At 35.2% G+C, this 27946-nt stretch overlaps 2 protein-coding genes across 2 annotated transcripts; one reads left to right on the top strand and one right to left on the bottom strand.

Annotated features, from left to right (window-relative positions):
* Positions 1-8980: 8980 nt before the first annotated feature.
* Positions 8981-14862, bottom strand: brms1lb (BRMS1 like transcriptional repressor b). The gene is made up of 11 exons (XM_026291432.1): positions 14733-14862; positions 14016-14152; positions 13846-13936; positions 13264-13391; positions 12695-12774; positions 12470-12566; positions 12307-12396; positions 12159-12223; positions 11902-11941; positions 11208-11334; positions 8981-10205 (listed from the first exon to the last, which is right to left on the bottom strand). The coding sequence occupies exons 1-11, from the start codon at positions 14759-14761 to the stop codon at positions 10088-10090; spliced, it is 1002 nt and encodes a 333-aa protein (XP_026147217.1). The 5' UTR covers positions 14762-14862; the 3' UTR covers positions 8981-10087.
* Positions 14863-25418: 10556 nt separating this feature from the next.
* Positions 25419-27853, top strand: LOC113121166 (NF-kappa-B inhibitor alpha). The gene is made up of 6 exons (XM_026291433.1): positions 25419-25714; positions 26357-26462; positions 26552-26759; positions 26878-26966; positions 27058-27315; positions 27431-27853. Exons 1-6 carry the CDS (start codon positions 25473-25475, stop codon positions 27461-27463), a joined length of 936 nt encoding a protein of 311 aa, XP_026147218.1. The 5' UTR covers positions 25419-25472; the 3' UTR covers positions 27464-27853.
* The last annotated feature ends 93 nt before the right edge of the window (positions 27854-27946 follow it).

The following is a 27946-nucleotide window of genomic DNA, read 5'->3' on the forward strand; positions in this document are numbered from 1 at the left end:
AAAATGGGTGCAAATTGTTACGAAGATCATTTTTAAGTAAATTAAATCCTACATCATTTTTTTCCAGTGTATTAAGACAATAAGTAAATGCGGATGTTCACCAGAGTGAAAGAAAGTTACTAGTGTAAGCTCAGCGATGACCCTAAGAAGCATTAGGCATAAATTCAATGAGATCTTACAGGAAATGTGACTATTGCAGGGTGGAGATTTCATGAATTCATATAATGTGAAATCATTTTAAAACATAATATTTAGAAGAAGAAAAAAACTAAGAATTAAGGTCCTTGGGGTTAGTACTTTTAGGGTTAGAGTTGTACTGTTCTACAAATCGCACATTTTCTTACAAATTCATACGAAGACATCAGTAAGAAACCAGTTCACCAATACAAAAAATAATTATAATATACAATTGCCAAGAGTCTGTGTTGTAGGAACTAGACCTACAAAAACCTACAAAAGTGTAATGCACAGTTACCAACATTTTGACCACAATTTACCTTAAATTTATAACACACAACACGTGCCAAGATTTTTACCCTTTCAGACATGAAGTAAATTATTCTCCATCCAACCCTGATTCCCAAATTTTGAATCTGGCAATTTATAGAATGAATCTAGCAGGAAAAGTTGCTAGTTTTGTTCAGTTTAAAGTACATTTAAATCATTGTTTTAATAATATTTCTCATGCTATCATGAGCAGACTTACGTTGATGTGCTGGCATGCTAAAGATCATGTTAATTTGATATTGCATTCAGTTAATATAAAACATAAGTTATATACCAAAGTATATTTAGTTCACCATAAATTCTAGTAAATATATTCATCAGTACACCTGAACCATATTTCAAAGACAATGGAAGTAATGATAAAATTATGGTCACACTTTATTTTAAAGGGTTAGTTCACCCAAAAATGAAAATTATGTCATTAACCCTTTAAGGTCCAATTCTCGCTATTAACAAACCATTTACTATGACTTTTGCCTCAGTAAACTCCTAATTAACTGCTTATTAATAATTTGTAAGGTATTTGCAAAGTGTACGCATTGGGTAGGCTTAGTGAAGAAGAATATGTGAATTATAAGTACTATTAAACAGCAAATATGTTGATAATATGGATGCTAATAAGCAACTAGTTAATAGTGAGAATTGTTCCCTGTACTTAATCGTTGGCTAAATTACACATTATAACTTACATACATAATTGGGAAAAAAAGTACTCTTAAGTTCAACTTTAATATCAATTAAAATGATTATAATGATATGCAATTGTCTGAAAACTTTACATTTAGTTTTCACTCAAAGTATATTTTTTCTGTAAGTACTCTTTTTTAAAAAAAAAGATGCTATGTGTATCCTAATTCATTCATTCATTCATTCAATTTTTCAGTCAGTCAGTCTCTATTTAATGTGATGTTTATTTAATGTATATTGATAGAAAATCACACAATCATAGTTCAGATTTTTAGTCTATTTATCCTTTATCCTTGTTGGTTGCAGAAATGGCAAAAACCAGCCCATGCATTATTCATTTGACCTCCTGACAATTTGACAAGCAAAAAAACATTCAAGCCCAATTTTGTACCCTATTCATGGAAAGTGCCTTTTACGTTATTCCGCTGTGGAAACATTGAGGACACACAGGCTTTGAAAGGCAAATTCTTCTGCATGGCTGAGGCAAATGCAATGACTTAATGACTTAATTTCCACATAAAAACCAGCAGATGCATCAATATTGCTTATTTATATTAATAAATCCAAATGGGGTCACAATATTTCTGCATAAAGAATCAGCTTTTTTTGATTAATCTAAATAAACTCCAGCAGAATCTCATTTTATTTTCATTTGACTGCAGTTTTAACCAGCCTTAGCTGAACAAAAACCTCCATTGCCATAAACAAATCCTATAATTTCTCATTCCGAGAATTTTCCTTTCCAATCCTCCTGCAAAGACAATAACAAAGTTCATTTTTATTCTCTGATACAATGTGATTTAGAGCCAAAGTGTTGCCACTAAATCTCTTCTGCATCCTGAAAACTTGCAAAGTAGAAACAAACTTCTACTATTTGACTTTCAGGCAAAGTGGCATGGAAATGTAAAGCATCCCTTTCTGTACCAGACCTTTGTTTTGCTCTCAGCCTCTCATTTCTGCAGCTTTGAAAGCACCTGAACACACTCTACGGCTTATAAATAAAAGAAGCCGCTGTAGCGGGAACTCAACGTAACTCAGAGGGACAAGCAACCGAGAGAAAACCCAAGCTAGCAGACTGTAACATACACCACAGTCTAAAGTTTCTGCTATAGTGCGCTAGTCAGATTCCTTCAGCCATTCATCTTACTTATCTATTTGTTACAAGCTACAAATAGATAAGTGACACTGTTGCATGCTAGCCTGCTATTAAGGCTAATAACTGAATGGCCTAATCAACTAATGTGTCACCAGATCCCAAAAGATAAGAGTTTATTGGTAGCCAGTTGATGCTGTCTGCTCAATAATGCAGGATTCAGAGCTTTAAGCTAAAGATGTGTACATTTAAAAAGTTATATTTAGAGTAAGTGTATGCTTTATCTCACCTGAGACGACTGAGATGGAAATGAGTGACTCATCTGCTGCTCTTTGACTCACTCTCCACTTGTTCTGGAGGCTGTACGCTTAGTATGAAAATGGAGAGGCTTAAATTATTATGTTCAACTGTGTCTGGCGATGTGTCATTTCTGACCAGTGGTGGGGCTTGTGGGTGCAAGTGAGAAAGTCTATGTGTTACAGAAAACGGAAAAAAAAAAGTGTTTGTTCTATGTGCAAGTCATTATGATTTAATGATGTTTACTTGATGGTAAACTTTCATGCGTTTTCACTTTTATGCAAAACTTTTCTATAATTTTCCATCAACCATCAAGTAAAAATGAATAGCATAACATATATTATAGCTTTCGTCTTGATGGTTGATGGAAAACGTTATAAAAGTTTTGCATAAAAGTGAAATACATGTGAGTTTACACAACCTAATCCAACGCTATCTCACTACCAATTCGTACATCATTTACGAGGTGTCTAATTTGTACGAATTTGTATGACTTCCTTTCTCAGATTTTGTATGATTTGTCTACACCCCCGTAACTGGGGCGGGGGTTAGATATAAGTCTTTCGTTCAAATGTAAAATATGTATGAATTAGAACAAAACGTACAAATTTGTATGAATTAGCCATTTCATGATAAAGTATGCACGAATTGTCTGGAGATCGGGCTGACCTTATCATTGTTTTCAAAAAGGTTTTTAAAAATATATTAAAAATATACAAATATGTTTCTGCATCTTGGTTGCACCACTTTTTGTTTAGTGAAAGGTTTTTTTTTTTTTACAATCACTTAATATTATCAGGACAGATGTAGTAACACCCTGAAATTACAGGGTAATATTCAAAATATGCTCATCATTGAAGGATAATTGTGGTTTTAATGGTAAAAATAAAATAAAAAATACTGTGAAAATAGTAAAGTGAAAACCTATTAATTGTTTAATTATAAATTCCCCTACAAAAACAAGATGACAAATAACCTAACTCAAATCTAACAGAAAAATACAGTTTTTAGAAGTGAAAAAGAAATAATATTCTTATTATAATTTAAAGTTTTTCATTGAATTAAGCTTGTTCTTAATTTTGTCCTATCAAACATAGCTAGATTATGATTTATGTTATTTTAGTATTGTGTGTTGATGGTGTTTTTATATTTGTGTGTATGACATTGTGCTGCACTTATATTTGCCCAATATTTACCTCAACATTTTTCATTTGACAGGTTTTATTATTTTGTTTCAGCTATGAAGTCTCTTTGAGAATGCATTTCTGAAGCTGAACACATATAATTTGACAAATAGTCTAAAGCTAAAGAAAAACCATAGACTGATGGAGCAGCAGCCTTTCACAACTACAATGCATGCATTAAGTTCCTGGAACACAGACATCTTTCCCTATTCAATTCAGCATTGTGCTTTTTCACAACAAATATGCATCTTCCTGAAAGCCTAAGATGTCCTAATAATAGAATCCATAAGCATCGCTACATTCACACCAGTTTCACTCTCTCTAAGCATTTCCCATTAAAAAAGGGACATGGGGAGGTTCCTCTATTCAGCTGCAGGTTTGAGTAAACACAAAGCTCTGATCTATTCTGTCTTTGAGCGTGTGCTTCTCAACAGCAGACTACGGGCTTCCTCCTGCCCTGCAGGCCAGCCAACACTCAAACAACCAGGTGAAGAAGGAGAGAGCGAGGGATGCCGTTTCTTTATTTCTCGCTTCTTTTCTGTCAGGGTTATGTAAGATTCCGAGGTATATGAAGAAATGTGCAGATGCCACCGGAGGCTAAAGTTGGCTGTATGGTATAGGGGCGTGTGCTAACAAACTAATCGCAAATAAATGACAGAACCTAGTGATGTCATGTAGACAGAGAAGTGGTCCAAGAACAGAGCCCTGAGGCACCCCAGTAGTGAGATGTTGCGACACCTCACCTCTCCAAGATACCTTGAATGACCTATCAGAGAGGTTTCAGAACAGCTATTTTATCTCACGATTCTGACTTTTTTTATTGCAATGCAGGTTAACATTTCGCAATTCTTACTTTTTTCTATCTCTCAGAATTGTTTATATGTTTCAATTTTGGTAAAAAAAAAAAAAAAAAAAAAAAAAAAAAAAATTAGTTATGTGATGAAAGCTGCAATTATTGTTTTACTATTATTCCATTGCAGAAATAAGCAACTGTACAACCCCAGTCAGATTTTTCTTTAAAGTGTATGCTCAATTTGCATGTCTTTATTTATACTAATTAGTTTTTCCACACATTAAAAACAATTGGTTCACAGGCGAAAACTGTTAAGATGGAACAAACTACCACAAATGGAGAGATTAAAAGATACTGTTGTATGAATGAGTACAGATACTTTTTTATTGCTCATAACTTCTGGAGAGAAATATCCCAGACACTGAACAAGGATGTGTGACACATGCAAATGGAGTACAAGGCTGCACTTTTGGCTTATGTGGCTTTTGGACACTTTGGGTTACTTTTTCTAGTGGAAGGAAATGTCTTCAATCTTTTTTTTTTTTTTTTTTTTTTTTTTTTTTACAGTCATGGTTTGGCTGGACGCATATAATAAGTGTTGCATCAATACTAACGTAAACTCTGTAGTTGTTCTTTGGTATTTACCTCGTTGGTTCGTTATACACGTCAAAGGTTTGTCAGCAGTATCTTAATCAGCAGACTGGGGACCCGTCGAAGCGTCATGGGGTGTACAGTGCCAGGATATGGTTTCATCATTTTCATCATGTTTTGTTCACGGGCCATGACTCGGCTCATCCGGCCTGTGTGTTTGACCCACAGTTGAACTAGAGATTAAAAGTTAATTAACTCTCTATTTTGGTATCCCATGTAGCCCTGCTGAACAATTAAAGCCTTTTTTGAACAGACAAGGCAGTTTATGAATATGCAATGTGGTGTGCTAGTAAGGGGCAAAGCAGGGTTGTCTAAAATCAGCTTGAACTTTTTTAAACTACCTTTTTAAATCATGTAAACTTTGACTGACAAGTTCTTTCAGACACACACAGTTTGATTCATGCATAGCCTTGTGGCAACTCTCCACATGCACTGTTCTTAATAATTATTATTGCCATTTCCCAACCTTGGGTGTTCATTCTTGAGCTGCATTCTGATTGACAGGGTCCTTAGTGTTCACCGCCCCCTACTCTCCGAGCGCCGCAGATCAGCTAAAGTTCCCTTCACTCTATGAAATGCATTCATTTGGAACACCCTGCAAAGTCATCAAACACAGAGGAAACTTGAGACACACATGTGACCCTGGACCACAAAACCAATCATAAATTGTTGGGATATATTTTTATCAGATTCCAGATTTTCAAATAGTTGTATCTCTGCTAAATATTGTCTTATCCTAACAAACCGTACACCAATGGAAAGTTTATTTATTCGGCTTTCAGATGATGAATAAATCACCTAAAACACTGGTTCAGGGTCACATACAGGAATTTGAGGTTTGATAATAATTGACTTAAGTAAATATAAATTACCATACTTTAATAAATATACACGTGCCTAACAAATACATGTGTGTTTACGGTTTAGAAATAATAAGTTATTTAATGAATATTAATTAGCATTTTTGACACTTAGATTTTCAGAATTAATTTTGTGTTGCTTGTATGTGATTTTTTGACTCTCAAAGTGACAAGAGCTGCTGATTTGCATTTTATGAAATCAAAGTTCCATAGTCTAAGCTAAACTTCTTAACAGTTCCACTAAAGTAAAAAAAAAAATCACCTGGATTTTTTTGATGGCCTGAGTAAATTTACAGCAGATAAAACATTTTGGGTGAACTATCTCTTTAAGAATACCCTGTCCATCCACTTTACACTGATGTTATAAGACAGCAAAACACAGCAAACAAAAATCAGCAAAACATCCCGAATCCTGCCAAAAATGAAACTGAACATGCTCAGCAATAAATAATGATTGATCTCAGTCACATTTGCTAAAAGTGGAACAGCCCGAGGCCACAGAAGTGCCCTCATGCATCTCTTTTCTCTCCTGCAACACAAATTAAACATCATCAGTCTGGGTCAAGAAGAGTCCACAAGACAGAAGTCTGAGAAAGAAAACTTTTCCTGGAGCATTTAAACAGAAGCTCGTTTAAAACAGATAGGAATGGAAGGAATGCAAATGTCCTCTTGAAGACACTTTCCTGATAACAGCAAAGAAAGATGTTCATTAGTGCTAATCTATGGCTTTTGAGGAGCTCCACAAACGGTTGGCTGTGTCCGTTGATGGTTTCAATATGATTTCCATATCAATGTATGGTGTAAGAGCGACACATGCCTGCTCTGCTTTGAATCTGGTGGATATCAGGTACGAGGACAGGTGTTGCTTTACATACCTCGGTCAACTCGCTGAGAAAACACCTGCCTCATTTGTGTAGGAAGCTCACCTCAGGACACAAACCTTAGACTTGAGCCAAAATTTTAGCAATATTGGTTTGAAATTACTTAATAGGATTTTAATGGATAGAAAATAGCCCATATTAGGAAAGGTTACACATTTCAAATACAGCTAATTTAGGCATTTGTAGATTTTAAGTTTTTTAAGTTTGTTTAAATGTGTGTAGTTTTCTCAACGTTAACTTGCTTAATTACTTGCTTCCAACTCAGTGTGCAGATACAGAACCATTTGTAGTTGTTTTCTTTTCTTTCTTTTTTCACAGTAGAACACTTTATGGCTTTATGTCGCTATCTAAACAATGGCATTTATTTGGGGGCGTGGCTACCGGTCTCTCGACCAATGAAAGACGGGGGAGTGTTGGGGAAACCAGCGTGCAACAATCGTTATTTTTGCAGTGTATTTCGTTCTGCTAGTGGAGCAGAAAACGCACACTTCAGCTTTAATGGTTTTTGTGGCGTTTGCAGGAAGTCGGTTCTGCTCTTGGCTGTGGACACTTGCTGATGCTGTAGTGTGTGTTTTTGTTTAGCATAATTAGGTTGTCGATGGCTACAAACGCTTGGTTCTAAAAACAAAGGCAGGTTTCAGCAAGAGTCTGATAAAGGTGTGTTCTTTGTCTTTTGCTCGAGGCCCTTGTTAAGGAGTGTCAGGTTCAACAATTCATTATGCGTCTCACCATTAGTCACCTGCTGACTGAAGGAAACGTGCTGGCTGTAAAAACTCTTTAGAAATATAAGAAAGACTAAAGTCTCCACTGTCCAGAGAAAGCAGGGCTCGATGAGGAGCTGAAGTGATGAAAGATCCTGGACATCCAGTGACCCACAAAACAAACAACAGTGAGTTTCTACTGCCTCTACATGGTCACACAAAGACACTGCAGTTAATAAACATTTTTAAACTGTTCCAATAATCATTAGTATACAATTCTAAAATATTTGTATTTTACTAAATATAGGACTGTTTAAAATGACTAATCGTGGCTTATATCATAATTTTACGTTTTTAAAGTGAAAGTAATGTGACATTCAGCCAAGTATGGTGACCCATACACAGAATTCATGCTCTGCATTTAACCCATCCAAAGTACACTCACACACACCCAGAGCAGTGGGCAGCCATTCATGATGCGGCGCCCGGGGAGCAGTTGGGGGTTCGGTGCCTTGCTCAAGGACACCTCAGTCATGGTATTGCCGGCCCGAGACTCAAACCCACAACCCTTTAGGAGTCAAACTCTCTAACCACTAGGCCACGACTTCCCTTAAGGAAAATATAAGCTATAGGCCTCGCCGCCTCGTGAATATTCATAAACCTTGAGCAGAAGGAATTGGAGATTCAATTAATAAATCTATAAATGTCCCAACGAAGTATATAATTTAGGTGAGAGTTCAGATTGCAGAAATGAATTCTGCAGGTCAGGATGCCCATATACACCCGAAAAGGACCATTCTGTCATTTACTCGTCCTTTTTGACTTATGTTCTTCGAAACATGAAATAATTAGTTATTCTGATTAATTTCTCAGTGATTGTGTGTGTGTGTCAGTGGGCCAATGTTGTTTCATTCCCAGTGTTCCTCAGACAAATATATTTTTAGGAAAGCTGTATTTGCTAGTCTGTTTAACTCATAGTATCTTTTAAGTAATGTTTTAAATAATATACTGTAAAATGTTAATTCAGATAAATAAATAAAATATGGCAATATAGTTAAAAAAATCTTTTTTTTGTACATTCTTAAACCAAATAAACATTAATAAATATTGATCTTGAACACTGTATGAAATAAAATGTTTATGTTTTTGTATATTTTATGTTATTTACGTGAATATTTAGTTATGGTTTAACTACAATGAACCTGATTTTAATGTTGAATAATATCACGTACAAATAAAAAGGGACATATTTCTGATTTGGTGTTTGTAAAAGAAGGTTGGGAAACATTCGAGCAGGTCGACAGGACAAATACAAAAACAACACAATACCATGCAAAATCACCTTTATAACAGAATATGATATTTCCACTGAGAACCGAACAGAAACTCCAGTGTCAAATAAAGCAATATAATTACAGTCTGTGAATCCACAGTCCAGTCAGAACTCTTTATTTGCTTCAAAAAAATGTTGCATCAGTCACATAATACTCAGATATGATTTACTCCGTACTGATTGAAGAGATTTTATTAAATGGATGTGTTGGACTTTTGTGGCTCTGTGATGTCCAGAAGACATGGCTCTTTTGTCAGGAATGGTGTAGTGTTTGGTATTGCATCAATTAAAGCATTTTTAAATCAGTAACAAAGAAATTAAATGATGAACTAAGTCAAATCATGCAACTCACTTAACATTTAGAAACCACTCAAGTGCTAAGACACCGTAAAATGAATGTGACTATTTGATACAACATCATTCAGCACAACTGTTGAAGGCTTTCACGAATCTCTTTCTGGGCAATCCAAAAATACAATATTTACCAGAAATATAGCCTGACATGAATCATATATTTGATCAAAGGCTCAGAATATGCTACATTTGATTAGTTTAACAGAAAATAATAATCGTTACAAAACGAATACATGACTTGCACAAGCCCTGTTACGTTAATACTAAACTAAGACAATCTCCTAAATACTGCTATATACATTTTTATAGACTTTTAAAGTGAGTTCACAAGTTGTCTATTTTTTTTTTTTTTAGAACAAGTACAAAAATAACACTTCGTGGACCGTTCTGTTGTTTTAAAACATTATGCATCTCACAGACACAGAACAGGACACATGGCACGAACTCACTGCAGAACACTGAGACATGCTCCGTAAATCAAACTCTGTATTTCATAAAAGCATGGAAATCGTCATGTGTCCAAGTATCAGCAATACCAATGAGCTGGGCTTCTGCTTTGAACAAGGCTTTACTGGCTCGTCCTTGTCATCAAGGCACACACTTTCACTTTTCCTTGGCGAACAGGTGTTTGTTTAGCAGCTGGAGCTTAGGAAGTGCAAACATGTGATGCATGCATGTAAGAGCATCCAGCATGAACGAGTCGATATGGTGACAAACGGAGAGCGGCGTGGAACGGAGGAGGATCTTTAGGAGTGTTTTATAGTGTATTTGCCTTTCTGGAGCTGAGAGATGTAAAGCTTTGATTTGCTGCCATCCAGACGTTTGTACCAAACCTCATCGTGGTTAATCGTGGTTATCGTGGCACTGGAGGAAATAAAAAAGCAAAGAATTTAACGTAAAAGAGTAACGTTTTGATGGTGTAGATCCTAAAATGATTGAACTTTTTGATCTGTAAACTGCCATCACTTCTCATTTCCATCATACCCTTCTTTAAATGAACGGGATTGTGCTTTAAAACATTTCATATCATGGTAACTAGACTATAACGTGATTCTTTGTTATTTAAAAAAATGCTTTCCACGTAATGTCAATAAGCACCTCAGAAAAAAAATGTAATACCATGTACAGATTTACTTTGTAATTATTTGTATAAATATATGGCAACCCTATGAAACTCTGTAAATTGAACTCTATAAAATGAGACAAAACAGCTAAAAAAAAAAAGAAATAATTGAAAATGTTTTAAAAGTTCTTATGCAAAGTTAAAAGAATACTTTTTTTACAATGGCATGGGGGACAAGCCCAAAAATAGACATTCTGCCAAATTTAACAATTTAACACAAAAAATGTCCAAATAAGTGAAATGAAAAAGAATTTAAATTGTATCAACTATGTAATCATAGTACAAAAATGTTGTTGTGTTTTTGAAAGAAGCCTCATATACTCACCAAGGCTTTATTAATTTGTTCAAAAATACATTAAACCGCAATATTATTAATTTTAAAATGGTTTTTGTTTTTTTAGAATGCAATTTATTACTGTTATAGTAAAGATGAATTTTCAGCATCCTTTAGAAATCATAATATGATAATTTTCTGCTCAAGAAACATTTCTTATTATTATTATCAATGTTGGAAACAGTTGGCCAGCTTTATATATATAAATAATTTTTTTTTTTTTATGTTTTTTTGTTTTGTTTTAGAGAAAGTAAAAAATTATGTGTCCTTGATGAATAAAAGTAGTCATTTAAAAATAATCTAGATTTCTTTTCTTTTTTATAAAGCAATTTAGAAGATAAATTACTCTTGGGGACAGAAAAGTTGCTGAATCACCCATATGTGTAAACACACACACGCACACACACACCTGGTGGGGTACTCGTCCTTCCTGTTGATACATATGGCCTGACCTCGGCTGTACCATTTGTTGTCATAGAACAGGCGTCCATCCTCTGATCGGGCAACATGATGCTGTCGTTCTGCTTTCAAAGGAGCTGATATACACAAAGTTCAGAGACCTGAAGTGCTTTTCAGTCTTTACAGGCTGATACAGAAATTTTACACACAAAAATATAAAACAAAACAATGCTCAAAATCCTTCTTTGGTACACACTTTCAAATGACAACGAACAATCAATTCCTACGAATATTTAGAACATGGCCTTCTTTTCTCTGTAAATTAAATTTATGCATTTAGCAGACACTTTTATCCAAAGCGACTTACAGTGCATTCAGGCTATACATTTTTACCCATCATGTGTTCCCGGGGAATCGATGGTGCAATGCTCTACCAATTGAGCTACAGGAACACTATGTGTTAAATGAAGGGTGCACACTATACTACTTTAGTAGAAGCACTTTTTAATTTGAACTAGCCCCTCATGATGACTGCACCACGTTATGTACAAGAAGCTGCAAAGGACACAGGTGCAAGTGGAATGCAAAAAACATGGCGGCATTATATAACAGGCAATATACTGCATCACTGAAAATGACTTGAGGTTATGTACATATAGTGTGCGATAAGCAAAAAGATTGATTATTGCGACAGGCCTACTTACCATCTACTTTTACTCTATGAGGACCCACTGAAGCCATTGCCTATGGAAAACCAAGTCGTTTATTAATGGAAACTAATATTGCAGGATGCACCAGGATTTGTCTTTAAAGCAATGATCTTCAACACCATGTCAGCCAATTTAATGCTTATAGCAATAATGACTAATTTGCAGATTATTATTAAGATGTTTAACCTGTAAAAACTGAGATCCGAATGATATAAGAAATCCAAATAAATAAAGAGTTGATGTGAAATAACCTTTCTTATGGCAGTCCAGTCTTCAAGTATATCCAGGTCTTGCAGCATGTAAACAATGTATGGTCGTGGGACGGCTCAGGAAACCAATGTTATAGCAATAAAGCAAATGCCTTCAGATGTGCAGCACTAGTTACTACATAAAGGATATCGGACACAACCACAGGTTTCTTCTTCTTTCCAGGACTCAGGGGATCCTTCTTTTTATTCTTCTTAGACTGCAGACCATCATTCCACAGTTCTGGTGCAGAAGCACATCAACGAATTATAAGTGAATCAGATGTTTACATTTACAGTTTGCCATCTGTATTTACCTGAAGTTATATCAATACTGTGTCTGTCCTCCTCCAGTCGTCTGATCTTCTCCTCCAGTTCACCCTGAACCGTGTCGAAAAGCAGGAGCTTCTCACTCTGTGGAAACACGTCATGGATATTGAACATTAAACCTCGGTGAGAAATCGAACAGATTAAAGAAGCAGGGCAGTGTTTAAGCAAGAGAAGACCACCACAGATGTTGACCTGGGGGCGGTGAATTTTACCTCCCAATGCTGGCTGGCTGCTTGCATCTCACAGTCGTATTTGTTTCTAACAGATTCCAAGCAGAGCTCACGGTAGATCCCTGAAATAATAAACATGAGCAAGCTAAAATGCATCACTGTGTGCTGCGCCTAAAACAAAGCTCTGCTAGAAGTAGGAGACGTTACATTTTTTTATTTAAAAAAAACCATTTGAAAATGTAATAATGTTACTGTTATAACTCTATTTTTGATCTAATAGATACGGCTGTGATGAGCTTAACAGACTTTCAAAAACATCTTACAAAACCAAGCATTTGACCAACATCTACAACCAGTTAACCAAGGTCATCTGTTACTGTCATTGTTTAATGTAAGTATTATAATTGTATGTAAATATATTACAGTGATATGATACTACAGTACATTATAGGCCAAGCTTTAAATGCAATACTCCTGACCTGAAACAGGTTGAAGGCCCCTGCTTTACAGTGTAATATAACAAACAAACACGATGACATATCCTGTAAACTACAGAGATTAAATACTTCAGTAATGCCTTTAAACAAACAGTATGTTTGTCTGGAGCTGACCTGCGACTTTGGTTCGGATCTGCATGTTCTCCTGCAGGGTGGCCAGGGGTTCGAGGTACTCCAGAGCACTGCCAGCAATCACTTCTTGCAGTTTAAGATCCACCTGACTCAGTCTCTCCTTATACAAACTAAAGAGGGACATAACATACCGGCTGAGTATTTCGAGTCTTTACATGAAATCTGTGACCATGGACCACAAAACCATTTATACATCTTCTGAAAGCTGAATAAAAAAAAGCTTTCCATTGGTGTGTGGTTTGTTAGGATCAGACAATATTTGAAAATCTGTAATCTGAGGGAACAAAAAATCTAAATACTAAGAAAATCGCTTTTAAAGTTGTCCAAATGAAGTTCTTAGCAAGGCATATTACTAATCAAAAAATTAGTTTTGATATATTTACGCTAGAAAATTAACTAAATATCTTTATGGAACATGATCTTTACCTAATATCCTTATGATTTTTTTTGCATCAAAGAAAAATGCAATGATTTGTTGGCTATAACTACAAATAAACACGTGCTACTTAAGACTGTTTTTTTGTGCTCCAGGGCCACAAGGCAGGTTTTCATGACATCACTTACTGATCCTTCAGGTCTGTGAACTGCTTCTCAAGATTAGTCATCTCATCCAAACACTCCATGCGCCTTCTTTCACAGTCTTCATCATCCATGTCTGCAAGAACATCACCCTGGTGTTACTCTCACACACAGACAAAACAGAAGGCTCGTGCAGTGTCCTTCTGTGACGTTACCTGAAGTGTCTCCATCTTCAGACGCGCTCGAGCTCACCGAGTCCTCTTCGTCGGAGCTGCTGGCCTCTTGCTCGGGATAGTCCACGTCCATTTCTTCGTGGCTATTCTCTTTTCTATCTCGCGGGTGAACTGGCATCCTATATGAAATATTTGATACAGTAAACAACCCACTGAGATGTAGACGACGGCACCGGCCGGAGAAGAAAATCACGTTTCAAACATGGAGTCCTGGATGACCAATCATCAGGCTGCTAGACATGTGACTTCATTAATCCTGTAAACTCATTGGTCAGATTCTGTTTACGCATAATCCGGTGCATGATGGGATATGTAGTATTTTAATTTGAATGGCGTACTAAAATTGCAAAAGCATCACTCACTATACGCACACACACGCTTTTATATATATCTGTGTTATTTTCTGTCAGGCAACAATGTATTAGTAGATTTAAACACATTTACATTATATTTAATCATTTAGCAGACGCTTACAAAGCAATTTATAAATAAGGACAATGGAAGCAATCACAATCAACACAAGATTCAAACAGAAAAGAATAGTGTGAGCAGTCTTTTTTTTATAGAAAACAAGCAGTTAGAAAACAAATAGATAAAGTAAAAGTCATGTTTTTTTATGTATAAAAAAGAAAACAAATCGTTAAAATAGAATTAGAATAGATTGTTCTAGAGTTAAAGGGTCAAATAAAGAAAACATACTTAAAACAAATGTAATTCAAGTTGATCATACGTCCTCTCTTTGAAAATGTCCTGGCCAGGATTTCTAAATTGCGTAAAATGTCCGGGTTTGGATTTGTTTTCGTATTGTTTTAATGCTTGCTGAAAGTAATGACTGAAAAGCGGTTTGACCAATAGCGTGCAGGCATCGTATTTAATCGACCAATCGTGGCCCACGAGAGGGTGGGATCTATGTAGAACGGTCACATCAACGGAGTAACGCACCTACTTGCAAATATGCGTAGGACTGCTATATACACTGTATAAGGACTTTAGAATGCAAATCAATTGGAAAACAAAACCAAAACTCGTACAGTTTAGGTAATGGAGAAATCCCGGCCAGCACATTTCTAGAAAAATAAGGCTTTTAGTTCAGCGTCCTGAGATGTGAATGCGCCTAAATGGAATTTAAGTTAATGCCTTGAGTGTATATAAACTTGAGTTTCAACCAACAGAGAGCGCTGTCTGCAAACATATAGCATTCACAATTCATTCATTCACATTCCTTACATTGAGACTAATGTGTTTTATCAGGCAAAACCTTTCTATTTTGCAATCAATCGAAAGACTCTATAAGCAGGCTTTATAAAATATTTGATAAAATATCTAATTCATATAATCATTGTGAAATTCTAACTAAATATGGGTTTTTAAGTTGGGGAACTGTATAATACCACATAGAAGAAGTACTTTTGGGCAATCAGTATTTTCTTATAGAGTAGTACATACTTGGAATACTATACACATAGAATTAAGAAATATTAGATCTCTTGCTCTTTTTTCTGAATCTGTAAAAGGGTGGTTATTGGATAATCAAATATGACCTCATAATTTGAAGTAGGCTAATGTTTTTTTTTATTTTCTTAATTTTTTTAATTGTATTTTGGTTTTTGTAATATGTTTGTTTCTGCTTTGTGTGTTTGTGGATTATGTTTCTTACCATCAACCTGCGAGGGACTGCAGATGAAAATTTGCCTGAATGACTAAATCTGGCACATTTACATGGTGGACTTGTTTGCTCATGTTGATTAATGTGTATTGTCCCTTTTTTTTAAAAAAAATAAACAAATAAAACCAACAGTGCACTGCAAAGTCCTCACAATATACACCGCCATTAAAAAGTTTCAATCAAATCAAAATCACTCACTCATTCCTTTCTGTTACTTATTTTCATCATGCAGCTCAAATTTGATATGGCCTTTGTCCCGAGAAGCCCACACTGGGCTTAAATATATATTCTGAAAGTTCAAGAAGATGATTGATGATAAAGAATGAATGATGAAAATGATAAAGAGGCGTCAGCATGACTTGTAATGAGGCTATTTTTCCTCTGCTAAAATTCCACCTGCATGTGCTTAATCATACTGACAGAATGATACTGACAGAATCATACTGACCAGAAGTCAGCTGAAAACAGTTGTATTAGTCAAATTAGTATATTTCACTACTGTTGAAACAAATCTCAAAAGTGCATCTTTTAAATGTTAAGGAATAGATGCATTTGTGCAACATTCGAAAAAGATTCACTCATATCTCGAAAGACTGACATCGCCATCCCACAATGGCTTCCCAAAGTGCTTCATCTACAGGTCAATTAATTTATAACTAATTTAATCATGATCTAAAGCAGTGGTTCTCTGACTTTTTTTTTTTTTTTACTCCAAGGCCCAATATTGTCTATATCTGTAAGACATTTCCTCTGGCTTTTCTGCTGTAACTGAAAACACTGCTTGTTTTAAAACGTTTTTGTAAAAATGATTATTAAAAGTAACTAGAAGTGTTAATACAGTTAATTTAACGTTAATTAATCAATAATTGTTTTTTTGCTTCCAGGTAGTAAAAGATAAACCCTTCAGTTAACAAAACAATAGTTATTGACGTTTTTTTAAAAAAAATCTAATATGGGCGGCTATGGATTTCTAGTGACTTCTACATGTTTTGTGTTGTCCAGCAAACTCCAGTCAGTATCTCCTGTCCAGTCATCAGCCTGAATGGAGGTCTTCATGCTCACCTGTCGTGTTCATGATGACCAACACTAGAGCTTATGTTTACGTCATCTCAGGTAAAACCTAAGCACTGTACAGTATACATGATTTAAACTTACTGTCCTTCAATATCGCATTGCCTGATTGTTTTCTTCAGGCGGCTGCTGCTCTCTTCAGCCCACGGCTCAACCTGTGACCGAACAGGTTTCCTCATCTGTCAAGAGTGAGAGCGAGTGGATGTGAGCACAGATGTTAGACATCAGTGATATAGGTTACCTTTGTGTGTTGAACTTGGCTGGTGATTTGGTTTTGATACAATGCATCTTCTGTAGCCCAGAGAGGACTGTTTCCAGCATCAGTATGCTTTCTTTATGCTGTGGCTGCTGCAAACCCAACAGAGAAAACAGTGAATATGACCCAGAATGCTGTGAATGAGACACTCTCAAAAAGACATGGCCTTTACCATCCCTCACAAAACAAAAAATATTGAAATAAACTGGCAAATAAAATATAATATATTAAATAATAAATTTCCATACATGTAAAACATGTGCTTATATTTTTCTATATACAGCAATGTGCATGGACCATTTATGGCTATACTGATACTTAAAAAATTGGAGGACAATTTAGACATATATACAGTGGGGATCGAAAGTTTGGGCACCCCTTGCAGAATCTTTGAAAATATAGTAATTTTCTAAAAATAAGAGAGATCATACTAAATGCATGTTATTTTTTATTTAGTACTGTCCTGAGTGAGATATTGTACATAAAAGATATCAACATTTAGTCCACACGACAAAACAATTGCTGAAATTATTAAAATAACCCCACTCAAAAGTTTGGGAACCCTTGGTTCTTAATACTGTGTGTTACCTGATGATCCTCGGCTGTCTTTCTGTTTTGTGATGGTTGTGCATGAGTCCCTTGTTTGTTCTGAACAGTTAAACTGAGCAGCGTTCTTCAGAAAAATCTTTAATGTCCTGCAGATTCTTCAGTTTTCCAGCATCTTTACATATTTGAACCCTTTCCAGCAGTGACTTTATTATTTTGAGATACATCTTTTCAGACTGAGGACATTTGAGGGACTCAAACACAACTATTTTAAAAGATTCAAACATTCACTGATGCTCCAGAAGGAAACAAGATGCATTAAGAGCGGAGGGGTGAAAACTTTTGGAATTTGAAGATCAAGGTAAATTGTACTTAATATGTGTACAGGGAAACATACAAGTATCTTCTGTTGCTTACGAAGGGAAGAAATAAATGGAAAAAAAATATATTTCAACAAAATAAGACAAATTTGGCCATCTTCATCGTGTTCAAAAGTTTTCAGCCCCAGCTCTTAATGCATCTTGTTTCCTTCTGGAGCATCAGTGCATGTTTGAACCTTTTTAAATAGTTGTGTTTGAGTCCCTCAAATGTCCTCAGTGTGATAAGATGTATCTCAAAATCATAAAGTCACTGCTGGAAAGGGTTCAAATATGTAAAGATGTTGGAAAACTGAAGAATCTGCAGGACTTTAAAGAATTTTCTGAAGAATCTGCTCAGTTTAACTGTTCAGAACAAACAAGGGACTCATGCACAACCATCACAAAACAGAAAGACAGCCGAGGATCATCAGGTGACAGAACAGAGTATTAAGAACCAAGGGTTCCCAAACTTTTGAGTGGGGTTATTTTAATAATTTCAGCATTTATTTTGTCTTGTGGACTACATGTTAATATCTTTTATGTACAATATCTTACTCGGGACAGTACTAAATAAAATATAACATGAATTTAGTATGATCTCTCTTATTTTTTGAAAATTACTCGCATTTTCACAGATTCTGCAAAGGGTGTCCTAACTTTCGATCCCCACTGTATATATAGTTAACAGGTTTAACAGGTATAAGACATATTCATAAACGTTTTAACACTTTTTTTTTTGCATAGCTAAACATTTTATATATAAAATATGTGATTGTATAAGAAAAAGTGTTTATTGCAAACAAATATTATTAGAAGTTTTGGACAGTTAGATGTCATGTTAAAGGCATGGCAACATGGTGGAAAAATAGGATTTGACATACATAACTTAATCAACTGAGTATTTTATGTATAATATGTAGCACTTTACATTGAGGTTGATTGGTTAACATTAATCCATGCATTAATTAAAATGAACTAAAAATGAGCAATACATTTGTTACAGTGTTTAATAAACTTTGCTAATGTTATTTAATACAAATTCAACTGCTTATTGTTAGTCTATGTTAGCCTAGGTCCATTAATTAATATTAAAAGATGAAACTTTGGATTTTAATAATGTATGTTGCAATTAAAGGGTTAGTTCACCCAAAAATGAAAATAAATGACTCACCCTGAAGTCATCCTTGGTCTATATGACTTTCTTCTTTCAGACGAATCCAGTTGGAGTTATATATGAAAAAATGTCTTTGATATTTCAAGTTGTTTAATGGCACTCAGCGGGTATTGCATGCATCAGTCCAAAAGAAGTTAAATAAAAAGTGCCCATCTATAATAAAAGTGTCTCAAACGACTCTGGGGGATGAACAAAGGCTTCCTGTAGCGAATCGATGCATTTTTGTAAGAAAAATAATAACATGTGACCCTGGAGCACAAAACCAGTCTTAAGTCGCATTAAGTTATTTTGTAAATTTCCAACTGTAAATATATCAAAACTTTTTTTTAGTAATATGCATTGATAAGAATTCATTTGAACAACTTTAAAGGTGATTTTCTCAACATTTAGATTTTACTTGCACCCTCAATTAGTTGTATCTCGGCCAAATGTTGCCCAAAATAAACCATACATCAATGCAAAGCTTATTTATTCTTATTTATTTATTCAAAAATTAGGACTGGTTTTGTGGTCTAGGGTCACATATTTAAAATGTAATGTGAAGCAGTTCCAGTGGAATTACGTATGAAGTCAACTTTGCCACTAACCCTTTAATATGAATGAGTGGATATAGTTTCTTTTTTCATTTTTACAGTATTTTTCAATGTTAGTTTGTTAACTAATGTAGTTAAAGCTGCGGTAGGGAACTTTTGACGCTCTAGCAGTTAATAAACAGAACTGCTTGCGTCTTGTGGAAGAACATTGTAGCCAGAACTACTTCTCTCTATGACATAGTTCATAGACTATGTCTATGAAGAATCACAAAGGTACTGGGTTACTCCGCCGCGGTATCCGCGAAGCAATCTAAAATAGTCCGAATATAAACACTTATTATAGATGTACCCTAGTGATTCAGGACAAGCTAAAAACACGGTTTGGAAAACGGATTCATGGTGTACTCTCTTATTATATACATTTTTCTACATTTTGAACACAAACAAAGTTACGGACCGCAGCTCTGATTGGTTGTTTCTTACCGGGAGCGATGGAGTTTCTGCAAATGGCAATAGGAGCACTGGGAGGAGCCAGAGGAGCTTGATTTTTTTCACAGATTATCTGTCTCATATTCTACTGTCAGGACATAATGACAGGTTTAACAAATATGTAAAAAATATATATTTACAAAAGTTCCCTACTACAGCTTTAAATAATGTTAACAAATATAGCTACAGATATATGGATAAATATCACAATGTATATATTTTCTTCATAACTGTGTACATATAATGCATGTTCGCTTATAAATGTGATTGTCTATAGTAAATATGTTAAATATATTTATACACTGTACCATATCTTATCACCTGAACATATATTGTGAATTACTGAATACAAAATGACATTACTATACATTACTATACTATATACAAATAAATTATCACATATTTTTAGTATACATGAAAAGTGGGAGTTCCTTATTATTTAATATATTGTACTATGGTAATACAATATGAAATGTAATACATTTTTAATATACATCAAATAATTTAATATATTGATTATTAATATAAAAAGAAATATTTTCTTTGCGTAAGGGATTGTGGTGTAATATATAATGATTTTTACTTAATCTTTTGAAGTCTCAAAATGGCTCACTGTTTTGATGCTGCTGTAAGTCTAGTGTGAATGTAAAGACTGAAATTAAACTTATATTGTGAAATTATTATTAGCCTACTTACTTTCTTACACACTAAAACCATTTCAAATCCAAACAGGTATAGCTTAAACATTATATACACGCACACAATACAACTATATGAAAATTGTATCACACATTGTACAAAATATGATTTTATGTTGATTTTTAAGTTGTAGGCTATAACTAGCATCTTCAAAATCTGCAGATATGTTTGTAGAGACCCTGTGAATGGAAAGTCTCTGTGACCTTTGCTCCACACTGCATCACTTACAGCACTTACTGTATAATGTTTTCCTTCATAACAACAATTGACAAATACGAAGACCTTTATATTGTATCTTACACAAAACATAAGATCTGCTCTTGCTGACTCATATGAAGATGGATGGCAGGCGTAAAAGTGTGGAAAAGGCCGCTGGGTTTTGTTGTGTCACGTACAGAGAATACTCAAAAAACAGTGTGCAGATCAGATTTGCGTCACCGATGCTCATTTAGTCCATTTTGCATCATCACACCATATTTACAGGAAACTGCTGTACGTTTAGAAAATATGACAAACTGTCTTGAACATCTATGTGCTTAATGTGCAAGTGTGGTGCGTTCACACTGATGTGTTGTGCATGATGTGAGAAAATATGTGTAAAGCAAACTAAACCTGAAATTAAAGGTGACATTTTAGGATTGGAAAATATTTTGACAAAGAAAAGTACATGTAAAAAATCAAATGCAAAAAAACACCCAAAGAAACTGATGCTATACTTTTCACTTAATGCGCATAATAATAATAATAATAATAATAATAATAATAATAATAATAATAATAATAATAATAATAATAATAATATTTTTTGTTATATATTATTTTTTACAAACAAAACCTACCCTTCCCAACAGCTGACGTACACAATGAACAAAAAAGATCAACATTTATGTGCATTTTCCAATTCAACTTTTTATTAATTGTTTATGATAATAATAATAATAATAATTTATTATTATTATTTACAAATAAACAAAACCTCCCCTTTCCTCATGCATTTGATGTACAAAATGAACAAAAAAGAATAAAACTGATTAAAATTTTCCAATTAAATTTTTTACTCGTGTATAATAATAATGATAATAATAATAATAATAATGGTTGTTATGTTATTGTTATTATTTACAAAAAAAAACAAAACTTCCCCTTCCCCACAGTTGACGAACAAAATGAACAAAAAAAGAATGTACATTTGCCAATACAACATTTTAGTCATTGTTTATAATAATAATAATAATAATAATAATAATAATTTATTATTATTTACAAACAAACAAAACCTACACTGTAAAAACATTCAGTAAAATTTACTGTAAAAATAAAATAAAATATAGCAACATTTTAGGTTTCACAGTTTTAACTTAAATTTACAGTTAAGTACCGTAATTTCATTAACTGATATAATGTTAATATACCAACCTACTGAAATCTTTTTCTACCAAATGCAGGTTTTGATGAGAAAGTCACATGATGAACCAAAGCAAAACAACCAATAACATCTGGTGTAACACACAAACCTAAAAAAAAAACTAAGAAGAAACATAACTATTTGATATTTGCTATTTGATTTATATATATAAAAAATAATAATAATAATAAAAAACATCAAATTTGAAATAAAAAGCAGGGAATTCTGGGAATGTCAATTAACGGTAATTCACTATCTATAGTAGGGGAATTTAACCGTTAACCATTTAACAGGTTTTTACTTCAGCATTTTTACAGTCTTTTACCATTCAATTCACGGCCATTTTTTACAGTATACCCTTCCTGCATAAAATGAACAAAAATAATAAAATAGATGTATATTTTCCAATTCAACTTTTTATGCAATATGAATAAAAACATTTTGTGTCATTTATTTCTTTTACAAACAATCAAAACCTCCTTTCTCATGCATTTATTGTAAAATTCAATAAAGGCTAAATTTCATTTTTAATTTCCAGTTCAGCTTTTCATTATGTGCATATTTTAATAATAATACTACTATTACTGATGAAGACAACTACGGCTAATCCTACTGCTGATAATTATTATGCATTAATTAATTTGTTCATTCTAACAAAACCCCTTTGTTCCTCATGTACAAATAAAAAATAAGAATACATATTTTTTTAAATCCGTGCAAGCCCCTTCTGCACTTTGTCAGCTGACAGCGTGAAAAAGCGACACAAAAGTAACTTGTCATTCTACATTCCATACGAATTAAAAAAAAGTGACAATTAATTACCTTTAGTAACAAAACATTCAAACACATGGCTATTGAAACTGGTTGGTCGTTAGGAGGAGACGCGTAGGTGGATCTCACACAGCAGGTTCTGAAACGAGTGGGGTTTTAAGGGTTTTCCTGGTATGTGTACACACTCAAACCTTCTCAGGATTCTCGCTCAGTGTTTATTCGTGGACTTGTGCAGAGAGTCTCAGAGACAGAAGCTGGACTGTGACTCAGTGTTCAGGCTAAGAAGAGGTCTACCCCAGAGTAAAGCAGCCCACGCGCTGATCTTTAAAGCGTTGTCAGACTAAGAATAGTGGGCCAAACTGTCGTCCCACACCTGGACCTCCCAAAACTCCCTCCATTCAGAACACAACTAAATCCTCTGCATATGCATGAAAAACAGACCGAGGCTTTTAGAAACATTTCACGCATACCGTACATTCAGTACAGCAAGACAAACATGGACTGCATCCAAATTTTCCAATTGGAACAGTATGTGCATTCAAGTTCAAACCTGTAACAATTCAGGGAATGTTCGTGTGTGACTCTCCTTTCGCTGAACTCCTACTTATGAAACAATGTTTGGAATTCATAAGCGTCATTTCAATTATTCATTTCAATTGCTTCATAACAAACCAAGCAGAACACTGCAAGGTGTGACTATCTTGATGCATGTCACGGTTTCGCCACAGTGACATAAGCGCTGTTGCTAGAAACAGTTGCTATGTTATGGCTCCTCCTGTATGCAAACAGAGCTACAGTGGTTTCCAGTGCAAATGTCGCAGGTGAAGAAAGGTAAAGCAGACAGTATCGTATTAATTCAAGCTTCATTTACTTGGAGTTTCTGTAGCAGTTTTTTTATTGGCCTATCTGTTTGTCTAGCTCTGTTTGAAGAGGTTGATATGAAACCAGACTGCAGTTCATGCCTTTGTTCTCTACTGAAAAGAAGGCAAATGCATATTTTCTGTCATGCAAATAAGTGTAAATTAGTTCCACTGTAACAATAGAAAAGCATGTTTTACAGGAAACTGCTTTCTACTTCAAAATGTCACGTTTAACTCATTGTGAAATTATCTGTAAAATTTACTAGCAATTTCTGAGGTTAAATTGTTAAAATTCCATCCCTTTTTATTCAGCGTTTGAATGCTTTCATTTGTTTGTAATGGAAAATACTAAAAAGATGGTGAAATGTGATGAGTGCCGCTAGAAAGTTTGAAGGGGGATCCCCAGAAAAAAGTGCAGGGGAATATGGAGGACCACCCAAACCTGCATCATGAGGAACATCGAGGGGCCTTCCATGTGGGATGTTTCACTTCAGTTACTTAAAACTGACTCAGCCATGTTCACACTCATAGATTAATTCTGAAAAAGTTTTTTTTTTTTTTTAAATGTAGAACATTTTATGCACTGTATATAAAAAACACATTTGCATCATAAGGAATTCAAGACTGGCTCCAAGAGTATTTGGACATTCACACTAAGAATTTCTGAATCTAAGCAAGTGGCATCTGAAAGCAAACAAACACATTAAGGTTTCATTTATTTATTTACTTTTGGGGTTTTTCCTTTTTCACAAGTTTTTGTTATTACATGCAACCATGCAACCATTGATCTGAATTCTGAATTCTAGACGCTTTTCTTTTTTTAAAAGGAAGTGTTTCCCAGATACAGAATTTGTGTCAAGGTGATTTTTGGTGAATGTCTGAATGCAATTCCCCTGAAAGTTCCCACATGCGTCCTATAGCAGTATAACCGCATTAACAGCATCCACAAACATGTGCAAATCTGAAATTATTTTTTTTTTCATTTATTTTAAAGAAATATAACACATTTCAAGCTAAACACATATCCATTATATATATATATATATATATATATATATATATATATATATATATATATATATATATATATATATATATAATGCTCAGCTTAAAAAATATTCTATTTCTTTAAAATAAATGACAATTAGTACCTACTTTGTTACATAATGCAAAAACAATCACTTTTAGGGTCACTGTACCTCATAATGAAAACAAACAAACAAAAATAAAGTTGATTTCAAGTGCTATTTCTAGCTGCATATATATTTCCTGCATTATTAATAGTCCCCTTCCTCACGGTTTTCATTCATGAGCTCTCTTGTCATTCATTTTCCCGCGAGCTTGGTTTACTGTGTAGCCCTCTACCAGGTAGGTTACATTTGAATGTGTAATAGGAAAATACTGGTTTTCATTCTTACTTCGCGGAGTCATCTTGAGGGAAATTCTCTAAATAAAAGCCCGCTACGAGTTCCCCTTTTCAGAGCAGAGTTAAGATAGCTGCGAATGGAAATCCCCCGATGAGCCGCATGGAACCGGAGGCGCAGCTATAAAAGCGCGTCGCGCCGCCCTCCACGCACTTCACTGAAGACTGCGATACAGTGAGCATCGCGATGGATGTACACAGAGCACGCACGAGCAACAATCAGGATTGTGATATGGATGAAATGGATATGAAAAATGGGAAAATGCAACACCTGGAGGAGCGCGTCGACAGCGGCGTGGATTCGCTAAAGGAGGACGAGTATATGAAAATTGTGGAGGAGATGGAGATTTTGCGTTTTGAAGACCCGGTTGCGAATCCAAAGGGGACATGTGAATCTTGGACACAAGAAGTCACTGAGGATGGAGACACGTAAGTGTAATTATTATTATAATATATATATTTTAAAGACAGAAATAATGCAATGCAAGTTTTTTTATATACATATACATATAAAAAGTGCACAAAGTAACAAATTGAATGCAACTTGCAACAATTATGACCAAAACCTAGTTTAGAGTTTCTAAAATTGTTGTTGATTACATTAAATGAAACAATGCATTTATTGTTAAATTCCCTTCGCCTAGCTACACAAGTATATTATTTTTTTTACAATTTCTACTGGGACCAACTGAGCAATTTTGAGTCTACAGCTTGTAATTGTGAACAGAAAAAAAAAAAAACATGCGTTCAATAAGGTTTTAGAGAAGTGATGCAAAAAGTTAAACTTGCGAAATATCGCTAAACTGCGGAAGTAAACAAATCTTGGAGCAGCGCCCAAAGTGGGCGGCGCTTGAGAAGCCGAGTGCGCATGCAGGAAAGTCCCTGGCGCGCGGCCAAGCGCAGATAAAGTATCAGATGTGTGGAGCCACACTGGGTGGAAATAACCTTAAAAAACTCCATTCTTGCGAAACGCCGCCTGCTCGTGCTGTGTGTGCCTTTGCTAAACCACATCCTCTGAGAATGTTCTTAAAATATTTTCTAAAAAAAACACCCTCCCACATTATTTTCCAGGTATCTTCACCTTGCCATCATTCACGAGGCGGAAGATTATGCCATCCAGATGATCAAACAGTGTCAGAACGACCCGTTCCTGAACAGACAGAACAACCAAAGACAGGTAATTGAGCTCTCACACACAACTACTCACTACTACACACCATTGACCTCAAAATAAGAGCCAGACTAAACTCCACCCTCCATCTGCAGACTGCACTGCATCTCGCCGTCATCACAGAACAGCCACACATGGTGGACAGACTGCTAAAGGCCGGCTGTGATCCACGGCTGGTCGATCAGAGTGGAAACACGGCCCTCCACATCGCCTGCAAAAGAGGGTCACTAGCTTGCTTCTCAGTACTGACTCAGATTCAGACCCAGCATCTGCACTCCATTCTCAGCTCCCCAAACTACAGCGGTAAGTCACAGTCTTGAGTACAATTGCAGCACTGTCATTCTTTTTTTATCACAAAAACAAGTTTTTGAGTTAATAAAAGAGCATTTTTTAATATACAATGCTTTGTTTTTAATTACAGGACACACGTGTCTCCATATAGCAGCTGTTAATAACTACCTCTCAATGGTGGAGAGGCTGGTCCAGCTCGGGGCGGATGTAAACGCAAAGGTACGGTATAAGTTTAAAACACTCTCCAGCTTCACAAATGACTCTCATATGTGTTTGAAAAGAGAGCTAATGTATGACTTATTGCGTTTAGGAGCAGTGTAGCGGCCGCACGTCACTCCATTTGGCCGTGGACCTGCAGAACCTGGATCTGGTGCACACACTCATTGCTCTGGGAGCTGATGTTAACAGTCTAACCTATGGTGGATTCACACCGTACCACCTGACCTTCGGCCGACAGAACGGCGAGATCCAGAGGCAGCTGTACACCCGGACGGCCCAGGAGCTCAGAGCCATGCCAGAGAGCGAATCAGAGGAGAGCGATGAGGAGTGTGTGTCTGATGAAGACTGTGTAAGTTTCTTTGAGAAACCGCTCCTGAATCTGACATTCCATAGTGAGCCAGTGAAAATCATTTTATAGATCCAGATCGTTTATATTTATGTCTTTCTCGTTTTTTTTTTAACAGATGTATGATGACATCCAGTTATGTGGGAGATAGTCTTGCCCTCAGTACAACATTACCCATAATGCAAAGCAGCAAAGGCTGTAGGTGCTGTCTCAAGGTCTGGGACCCCCATATCCTAGGACGCCAATCCCTCGATGGGACGCGGCTAAAGTGGAAAAGAAGAGCTGAGCTCCTCCCGAGGGCATGATAGCGGTGGTGCTGTTCAACATGGAAAAAGAACCCCAAAGATAGCTGGACCAAAACCGTTAATAACATTTTTGAAGCCAAAGAGTTGGGAAAATATGTATATTTTGTGAATATATAGAGAGATATATTTTTATATTTGTAAATATGTGAACCGAAACACTTGTCGATAATGTTTATAGTCTATATATGACACTGTGAAAGTATTTTTTACATTAAAAACAAAACAAATGACATCAATTCGGAGTCGGGGTGTTTCTTGTATTGAATGTGCTGGAGTGATTTCAGAAGGCCGGGAAATTTTCTGAGTTGTGAAACTTGTGAAAGAACATG

The sequence above is a fragment of the Carassius auratus genome, chromosome 20 (genome assembly GCF_003368295.1).
Source record: "Carassius auratus strain Wakin chromosome 20, ASM336829v1, whole genome shotgun sequence".
NCBI classification, from domain to species: domain Eukaryota; kingdom Metazoa; phylum Chordata; class Actinopteri; order Cypriniformes; family Cyprinidae; genus Carassius; species Carassius auratus.

Bases quoted from the DNA above. Each gene is read 5' to 3' on its own strand.
- LOC113121166 (XM_026291433.1), top strand. From the start codon at position 25,473: ATGGATGTACACAGAGCACGCACGAGCAACAATCAGGATTGTGATATG. The intron at 25,715-26,356 runs GTAAGTGTAATT...ATTATTTTCCAG, and splicing joins GTCACTGAGGATGGAGACAC to GTATCTTCACCTTGCCATCA. The intron at 26,760-26,877 runs GTAAGTCACAGT...TTTTAATTACAG, and splicing joins CAGCTCCCCAAACTACAGCG to GACACACGTGTCTCCATATA.
- brms1lb (XM_026291432.1), bottom strand. From the start codon at position 14,761: ATGATCAACTTGAATTACATTTGTTTTAA. The intron at 12,775-13,263 runs GTCAGCTCCAGA...TTATTATTTCAG, and splicing joins GATCCGAACCAAAGTCGCAG to GGATCTACCGTGAGCTCTGC. The intron at 10,206-11,207 runs GTGTGTGTGTGC...TATTTCCTCCAG, and splicing joins AAGGACGAGTACCCCACCAG to TGCCACGATAACCACGATTA.